Source organism: Ceratotherium simum, chromosome 21, assembly GCF_057802395.1.
Source record: "Ceratotherium simum simum isolate JZ-2026a chromosome 21, ASM5780239v1, whole genome shotgun sequence".
Taxonomy (NCBI): domain Eukaryota; kingdom Metazoa; phylum Chordata; class Mammalia; order Perissodactyla; family Rhinocerotidae; genus Ceratotherium; species Ceratotherium simum.
Window position 1 is genome coordinate 28459607 of NC_141920.1, and position 9533 is coordinate 28469139.

Here is a 9533-nt window from a genome sequence, read left to right on the forward strand (position 1 = left end):
GATGGTGGTGCCCATCATATGTCATTTAAAATAAAACAAATATTAAATGGGAAAAGTGTAAAAGTGTTAGAAAATTCAAAAAAGCTTTTATTTTTCCCACGCTCACTACTTTGATACCTTTTTTGGAATGTTAAATCCATCCCCACCCCGCCAATTTTTTTTCTTACTATGTTGGTGTCTCTACGTTGTTGGTGTCCTGAGTCCCAGATAACTAGTATCTATCGAGCCTTTACTAGGTGTCAGGGGTGTATTTAGGTATATCGATTATCCCACTTAATTTGTAAAACCACCATATGAGGGAGAAACTGTTTTTGCCCCATTTTAAGGATAAGCAAAAGGAGTCACGGGGATATGAATATAGGGATTGACTCCATCGAGCACTGAAGCGGCCAGGCTGCCGTTATGAAGGTTCAAACTCTGGAATCTCAAGATCTCAGCGTCCAATAAGTCGGCGGAGGAACCATTTGGTCGGGAGCAAGGCCTTCTCCTTCCGAGTGCCCTGTGCCTTTAAGAGTCGCCCCCTCCCGCCGGCGATGCTCCAATTTCCCTCGCGGGCACCCTGAACATCACCCCGCCCCCCGCGTCTGCGGAGACGGCACCACAACCCTTCCTCCCCGCCGCGCACCCTCCGCCCGCCAGTGGTGGGTAAAGTCTACCGGCAGGGACTCGTACCCTCCGTCCGGGACAGTGCCCCCTGAGCCCCAGCAGAATGCCACTTAAGAGACCCTAATCCTGACCCCTCCCTGCTCCTAATTTCGAGGGACGAGGCCTCAGTGCCCCCTCCCATCGCCTGGGCCCACGGCACCGTGAAGGTGACCTCCCCCAGGGGTAGCACACGCCCGGCGGTGCCCGAGCGGGCTCACACGTGGTGAGCGGGGAGCGCGCAGCCCCTCCCCGCCACGCGCCGCGGGCAGGCGTCGCGGCCACGCCCCTTGGCCCGGCACCGCCCCCGTGCCCGCACACACATCTCCAGATCCAGGAGGGGCGTCGCGCCCTAGTCCCGCACCAGGCGGCCGCGGTGTGGGGCGGGACCTGGGAATGGGGCACCCACGCATCCTCGAACCTCGGCCCAGCACTGTGAAAAGCGAGAAGTCTGCCCTGCTCAGGATCCTCGGCTGGTAGGCGAAGTGCCCCGGCCCTTGCGTGCACTGAGCAGGGAAGAGAGAGCTGGGACCGCGAGCGTACGATTCGAGCCCTAGTCTGCAAGTCCTCGGTGTTTCTTGTCTGGAAAGTGGGCGTCGTATTCCCTTCTTTCTCAGGACTCTTGTGGCCCTTCAAACGAGATAAAAAAATATGAAAGGGATTCGTTCTTTGAGTCCAGAAGCATTTGTTGAGCTTTTATGTTGCTGGACCCTCTGCGTACTAGGCAGGGGCTACATCTATGACACGATGAGTCTGTCACCTTAAGGAGCTTTTCTGAGCCAGCGTCCCCCCTCCCCCATTCTGTCCTGAGACGGTCCAAAAAGACGCTCTCGAAAGAGGAGAGGGCGGAGGTCCAACCTGGCGGCAGGTGTCACTGAATAAGCTAAAATTTCAAAGGCAACGCGGGGCGGGGACAAGCTTTCAGAGGCAGATGGGAAGCACGTTCCGCGTCCCCCACCCTCCCTCCAGTCCCCAGCCTAAGAAAAGAAACCGACTTCATCCTACACCCCCAATCCCAGCCGCGAGACCGCCCAGCCCCGCAGCCCGAGCCCCGCCCCGCCCCGGCAGCCAGCGATTGGGAGATGCAAATACCAGGTTCTCTGCCCAGCAACGGGTGACGCGCCGCCCGAGCGCGAGGCGTGGCCCGGCCGCAGCCCAAGCGGGCACCTCGGTGTTTACACGGGGCGGCCCCGCGCGCGCCGCAGCGGCCCGCAGACGGCGAGGGGGAGGGGTGGCGCGCGCGCCGGCGGGGCCGCGCGGGGAGAAAGACATTGGAAGGCGGCAGGGCGGGGAGCGGCGCGCGCGGGCCGCGGCGGAGCAGGAGGCTGCAAGGAGAGCCCGCGGGGGCCCGGGGGGTGCGATTCCTCCGCCCCCGCAACACAATGTGTGGAGTGCAGCGGGGCGCAACTTGCCGGAGGCGGCGGGGGCGCGCTGAGCCCGCCTGAGACCGCGCCGCTGACCTTCTCCCCCCGCCGTCCGTTGGGCCCGAGCGCCCAGCTCCTCGCTCCCCAGCTCGCGGGGGCCGGGCCGAGCTGCGGGGCGGGGCCGCCCCTCCGTCGCTGCTGCCTCCTCCCCCACCTCCAGCCGCGGAGGATGCGGACGGCCCCCGGCGGCGTCTAGCGGCCCCGGGCCCAGGCGCGATGGTGCAGCAGCGGGGCGCGAGGGCCAAGCGGGACGGCGGGCCACCGCCCCCGGGGCCCGGGCCGGCCGAGGAGGGGGCGCGGGAGCCCGGCTGGTGCAAGACCCCGAGCGGCCACATTAAGAGACCGATGAACGCATTCATGGTGTGGTCGCAGCACGAACGGCGGAAGATCATGGACCAGTGGCCCGACATGCACAACGCCGAGATCTCCAAGCGCCTGGGCCGCCGCTGGCAGCTGCTGCAGGACTCGGAGAAGATCCCTTTCGTGCGGGAGGCGGAGCGGCTGCGCCTCAAGCACATGGCGGATTACCCGGACTACAAGTACCGGCCGCGCAAAAAGAGCAAGGGGGCGCCCGCCAAGGCGCGGCCCCGCCCCCCCGGCGGCGGCGGCGGCGGCGGCGGCAGTGGCGGCAGCCGGCTCAAGCCCGGGCCGCAGCTGCCTGGCCGCGGGGGCCGCCGAGCGGCAGGAGGGCCTTTGGGGGGCGGCGCGGCGGCGCCCGAGGACGACGACGAGGACGACGACGAGGAGCTGCTGGAAGTGCGCCTGGTTGAGACCCCCGGTCGGGAGCTGTGGAGGATGGTCCCGGCGGGGCGGGCCGCCCGGGGACCAGCGGAGCGCGCCCAGGGGCCGTCGGGGGAGGGGGCGGCTGTCACCACCGCCTCCCCGACTCCGTCGGAGGACGAAGAGCCAGAGGAAGAGGAGGAGGAGGCGGCGGCGGCGGACGAAGGCGAAGAGGAGACGGTGACATCGGGGGAGGAGCCGCTGGGCTTTCTGTCCAGAGTGCCCCCCGGCCCTGCCGGCCTGGACTGCAGCGCCCTGGACCGCGACCCGGACCTGCCGCCTCCCTCGGGCACGTCGCACTTCGAGTTCCCGGACTACTGCACCCCCGAGGTTACCGAGATGATCGCGGGGGACTGGCGCCCGTCTAGCATCGCCGACCTGGTTTTCACCTACTGAGCCCACCGTCAGCGGGGCGCGCACGCCCCCAAACCAGCTGTTTACATACAGGAATCAGGTATTGGGGCCCCTCGGAGGCCGAGGCTGGCACCCCATCTCCCGCGCAGCCTCCCCCCTCCTAGACGTGCCCATCCCCCTCCAATCTAGACATGCCCCTCCCCCGCAGACACACCCCAAGGCAGCCCAACCTCCATCCCTAGCCTGACATCCAAGCCCCTCCCCGTCTTGCCCCCTCCCGCACAGCCACCAGCAGCCAGCCCCCCTCCGATATACCTCCCGTTCTCTCCTACAGACCTATACCCCTCCCCCACGTTGCACACGCCCCTCCGCACCCCCCGTGGCCGGAGGACACGCCCCTGCCCTTGCCCCCGAATCCCTCCGCCTTCGCCTAGCCCGCCTCCTCTGCTGTTTAGGGGGGCGCTGCGGCTGGGCGGCCCCGCGCCCTCCTCCCATGCCCCTCCCCTCCCCTGGAGGGGGAGGGGCGCGCTCCTCTCGCTCTCGGGGCGCTGGGACCCGCCCCCTGCTCGCGCATGCCTAATGCTTCGTGGGAGGAGGGGGCTGTTTCCAGTCGAACCGCACGCCTCTGTCACCCGCTCCGGGAAGAAGGGGGCCGGGTATAGAGCGATCCAGAGAAATCTCTTGATCCGGGAGCCGCGGCTTCCTTTCAGCCCGACGGGGCGTCGCTGCCTTAATGGGAGGAGCACTCGGAATGGGGGGAAAGAGAGTAGCTGGCCCGGAAGGGATGATTTGGAGCTTGGAACTCTCCCAAGTGGCGTAGCCCCTTTTCCCTTACGGAGTCGCCCAGCCCCACGTGTATGCCCCCACACCGGCTGCTTGACTGCCTCTACAGCCTATCTTGGTCACCAGAAACCTCCCTTTCTTGCCCCTACCTGGGAATTAGAGGTAGGGTCTTGCTCTGGAAATCCACCACGAGAGGAAGGGGCTGCCCAAGAAAACTTAGAAGCAAGACTCCTACCAGTCTGTTGGGAGACAAGGTCCCTCTGCTCCCTTCCCTGCCCCCCACCCCCAGGGAAAGTGCCCTCCCACTTCAGGGCACACTCCCAGCCTGGGCTCCTCCCTAAGCCCACCCCGCCTTCTGTCACTCTAGTCCACCCTCAGTGCCCACAGTTCCAGTATTCAGTGGGAGAAACTGAGGCACGTAGGTACGAGGGGCTTGAGGTTGAGGCCCGATAGCAGATGGAGTGGGAAGCAGAGCCCCCCTTTTAAACGGCTTCGGTGAGACTGAAGGGAGGGTCAGGGTGGTGGAGGAGGGCCGATTTTGCCTCCGTTTTTCCATCTGAAAAATAGGGGCAGCGCTGCTGTAAGAGGAAGTTGTGCCCAGTTGGGGGTGCCCTCGGGGACCCTGCCCCTGATGCCGTTTCCTCTCTTTCTCCGACTCCCCCGCTCCAGCCCCGCCCCTCCGGCCTCCCCACGCGCCCTTTGCCCTCACTACCTGTATCTCACCGGCGTGTGTTCGCCCTCGCGGGTGTGCACACACTCTCATTCACATACACAAATCTCAGGAACAAACGGTCCCAGAGTCCTCGGGACCCCTGTCCAGGGTCTCTGCAGGCCTCTGCCCCACGCGTTCCCGTCGCTGACAAAGCCACCAGCTGCCTCCTTTAAGCTTGGTGCTCTGGCTCTGGGCCTTTCTTGCGCTCTCTCTCTCTCTTTCTCTTTTTTTTTTTTTTTTTAAGTAAAACGACAACAAAAAAAGACAATGAAAAAACCAGAAAACGTCATGTGAGTGAAGAGATGTCACTGTCTGTGGTCTTGGAGAACTAGTCTCGTAGCTGAGGGGAGGGTCCCTCCAATCTGGGGCACTGGCACCCACAGCAGGACTTCCGCCAGTCTGATGCCAGGACTGAATAAAGTGTATTTGCCCCGACCTCGCCCTGTGGTTCTACATGTCTGTGCCTTTCCTCCACCCTCCCCAAATAGTTTGCCAGATTCTAGTCCATGTGATTTAGCTCTGTTGCAGGAAGAGCTGGGGGTCCCAAGGGAAGGCACCTGGCCCCTCTAGGCCTCTGTCTCAGGACTCCCTGGTCTTCGTGGAGGGGGGCAAATTCATCCCTACGGGGGCCAGGCAGGTAACATGAATGAATGAGAGAGTCTGGGTAGACACTGGCTTCGTGACCCACTTCTAAGGGGGCAGCTGCTCACCTCCTGCCGGTTGTGACCCAGTGGCAATGCAGCCCAGCATAGCCAGGTGGCTAGATTTTTCAAGAGAAGGTGGAAATCTGGATGTTTCTATGAACATTTCAATTTCAACAGGAAAGCTGATTCAGATATTTTTAAATCCTTGTGGACCGAGTGAAACAAGTATGCAGGCGTACCTGGTCCAAGGGGGCCAGTCTGGCCCTGCCCTTAGTAAAGATTAAGAAGCAGGGTTGAGCCGCATTGTCTAGGCTCACAGCCCAGCACCACCGCTGAGCACCTGTGTGACCTTGAGCATGTTAGCTTCACCCTGACGACTCTTTCCATACATGCAACGTGGAGACAATAACAGTACCTGCTTCACAGGGTGAAGTTTAAGGTGTTTAACATGGTGCTCCATAAATTGTACTACTCCATCCTCCAGAGGAGGAAACTGAGGGTCAGGGTGGTGAAGCAACTTGTAGGAAGGCCTGCAAGCAGCATAGGTCAGAGACAAAGCCCCAAGTCGGTTCTGTCTCCTGGTGAAGTATTACTTCAGGATGCTGCCTCTCCCTCCCTGTTTGAATCTGCACATGGCGTTAGGCTGTCAGCTCAGGGCCTGGAGTGGTGGGGTTGGTCCCAGTGTCTGGCACATCACTGGCCCGCAGTGTAGGTTTATTGAATGACTAGAGAAGAGCAACAGAAGCCACAACGATTCCTGTCCTTGAGATTCTTTCCCAGTGTTTTTGGAAACTGAGACCAAGCGTTTTCAAAATCTTTTGTCCCCCTGACGCCCATCCCCCTGATTCTTCCTCTGTCAGATCCAGTGAATTCCTAAGGCTGGACAAAGCCTGTTTCCCCAGTACGAACGGAGGTCGAATGTGCAGACCTCCTTCAGAGAGGCTATTTGGGGACTGGGATACCCACAGACGCTTTAAGAGAGCTATAGCAGATTTGGGAGCACCGGGTGCCTATAGAAAATGGGACTGAGGGGATGCAGGAATTAGTGACTGCATCCCCCCAGCCTCTCGGATCAAGATGGAAAAAAAAATCCTATAAGAAAGAGTTGAGAAGGTGTGGAAGACAGATATGTGCCACCCAGAACCCCCTTCAAGGAAGGACTACCCAGGCCATGGGAAGTATGGTCAGTGGCCAGCCTCCAGCTGTCAGCCCTTCAGGGTCTGTCTCAGCTGCAGGGAGCCTCCTCGCCAAAGGTCACGCCCTTCCCAGGGCTGCCTGCACCTGGTGTCTGAGTCAGCCTGGGTATACCCGCCTGGCCATTTCAGTTCAGTGTAGGACAGACACCGGCAGGCAGTACTCGCCCTTCACAGTACTCACCCCAGGGCCCCTCCAGGGTGGCCGAGGCTTTGTCAGGCCTGCAGAGCAGTTTGACTTCCTGTACCCAATCCTGCTTCCTCCTTCTTCTTTTCACAGGTGTTTATCCCTAATAAATACCTTGAACCCCAATTTCGGTTTCCGCGTCTGCTTCTGGAGAACCCAGCCTGCAAAGGAGGGTGTGAGGGGCTGGACAAAGGCAACTGGGTCACTGGCCCAGCAACTGCAGCTGGGCCCCTCGGATGCCCCGCCTGTAGGAGGAGCCTTCTTCACCAACACCGTCAGCTGCAACCTTGGAGCTTCAGTTAGAAACTCCAGCCTCGGCCCACAAGTCACTCCAGAGCCCTCTGCTGAGTCCCATTCGCAGTCCCTCTCCGAGTCAGAGCTGGAGAGAGGGAGATGATCAGTCTATTTGCTCTTCCGAATGGCCCCAGGAGGAGGAGGTTAAAACGCCTGGCCAGAAATAGTGCTAGAACAGCTAGAACGCTGTGGGATCTTGGGCAAGGCTCTGCCCCTTTGCAGGCCTTATTTTCCCCGTATGTAAAGTGGGGGAGGGTGAGTGCGGATAGAGGAGGGACCATTTATTGACTTTAGTTCCTTCCATTTCAGAAGGAAATGGATTCTGACCTGTGAAAGGTGGGAGAGTCCTGCTTATGTGGACTATGGGGACACCTAGTGGCTGGAAGGAGTAGGGAGCATTTGGGGGTGGGGGTCGGGGTGTGTCCTCCAATCTGGCTCATTCATGCCATCATTGATTCATCCTTCAGGTCCGGGCTATTTGAGCCGTCTGGGTTCCAAGGCTTTAGAAACACTTACACGCTGATGTATTGGTTACCTAGTGCTGCATAACAAATTGCCAGAAACTTAGCGGCTTAAAACAGCATGCATTTATTATTTCACAGTCTTGGTGGGGCAGGAGTCCATGCATGCCCTCACCGGGTTTTCTGCTCAGGATCTCACACTGCAGTGAAGGTGCCAGCGAGCTGCGTTCCTTTCTGGAGCTCAGTGTCCTCTTCCACATCCACGTGGCAGTGGGCAGAATTCACTTTCCTGTGGGTAAAGGTCTAAGGTCCCTGTTTTCTTCCTGGCTGTCAGAGTGCCATTCTTGATTCCAAGAGTGGCTCACAGTTTCTTTCTTCACGGGCCTCCCACAGCGTGGCAGCTAATTTTGTCAAGGCCAGCAGGAGAATCTTTCCACAGCTTCCAGTCACCTGGCTCCGGGAAGGCTATCTTTTAAAGGGCTCACTTGATTAGGTCGGGCCCACCCAGGAAAATCTCCCTTTTGGTTAACTAAAGCTAATTTGGGACCTTAATCACATTTGCAAAATCCCTTCACCTTTGCCATATAATGTAACCTGATCACAAGAGTGACGTCCATCACCCTCAGTGGTCTCACACTGAGGGGAGGGACTGGTGTTGGGCATGTGCACCAGGGGTGGGAATCTTGAGGTCCATCTTAGAAGTCTGCCTATCATGGCTGCGGATTCTCACGTCTGTATCTCCATCCTGACGTTGGCAGACTCCTATGTCTGGCTGCCTTCTCGTCATCTCCACTGGGATATCTAATTGGCACCTCAACCTTAGCATGTCTAAAAATGAATTCTTGTTTCCACAATCCTGCCAAGCCTGCTCCCCGACCCCGCATCTTCGCATCTCATATTATTAACAGCTCAACAACCTCTGATCATTGTTGACTTCTTTTTCTCATAGCTTCATATCCCTTATGTCCTGTTCGCACTACCTTCAGAATGTGTCCTGTGTCCTGTCACTGCTCACTGTTTCCATGGCCACCTGCATGGTCCTGGCCCCCATCATTTCTTGCTTGGTATCCGGTGCCAGCCTCCTTAAGGGACTCCTTGCTTTCTCCTTTGTGTCAATCACAGTCTTGTTGTCCACATAGCAGCCAGAGGGCTCTGGTTAAACTATAAATCAGACCATGTCCCGCCACTGCTCAAAATTCTCCAATGGCCCCCATCTCATTCAGACTAAAAGCCAAGGTCTCCAGCATGGCCTGCAAAGCCCTATGTGATCTGGCCTGTGGCCCACCATGGGACTCACCTCCTACCTCTTTTTCCTTCCCTCACCATGCTCCAGGCACACTGGCTTCCTTGCTGTTCCTCCAAACTGCCAAGCACACACCCACCTCAGGCCCTTTGCACATGCTGTTTATTCTGCTTGAAATGCTCTTCTCCCAGATATTCACATGGCTCATTCCCTCATTTCCTTCAGTTCTCAGCTCCAATGTCACTACCTCAAAAAGGTCTTCCCTGACCATTCACATAAAGTATCACACCCTCCTTTATGCTGTCCCCTTACTTTGCTTTATTTTTCTTAGTAGCATTTTTAACTATCTGGTGTTTATCACATATAGTTTTTATTTTGTATCTGTCTCTCCAATTACTATGTAAGCTTCGTGAGGAAGGAATGGCCTCTGCATTGGACTCCATGCCTTGTCTTGTTCAGTTACTCATTCACTCACCTATTCAATGAACATTTATTAAGGGTCTGCTTTTGCCAGGCTCTGTGCTAGGTGCTGGGTGTATAAAGGTGACAGGGACGGACGTGGTGCATCCTCACTGAGCCCGCAGGTCTGAGGAGGAGAAAGATGCATAAACACAGGGGTGGAAATGCATTGATGGAGATGGACAGTGGGGCTCGGGGAACACAGAGGAGGCACTTAGTCCAGACATGGAGCAGGGTGTGGTCAGGTCACCTCCTGGAGGAGGTGATGTTTACGCTGTGACTGAGACCTCATTCGGTTGTGGTTTTAGAACATGGTTACAAGTTCTTTGACATCCCTTCCGTACATTTCCTGCCCCT

General features: G+C 58.3%; 1 protein-coding gene across 1 annotated transcript; it reads left to right on the forward strand.

Moving 5' to 3' along the window:
• Positions 1-1910: 1910 nt before the first annotated feature.
• Positions 1911-5130, forward strand: SOX12 (SRY-box transcription factor 12). The gene has a single exon (XM_087445463.1). It carries the CDS (start codon positions 2283-2285, stop codon positions 3240-3242), a length of 960 nt encoding a protein of 319 aa, XP_087301589.1. The 5' UTR covers positions 1911-2282; the 3' UTR covers positions 3243-5130.
• The last annotated feature ends 4403 nt before the right edge of the window (positions 5131-9533 follow it).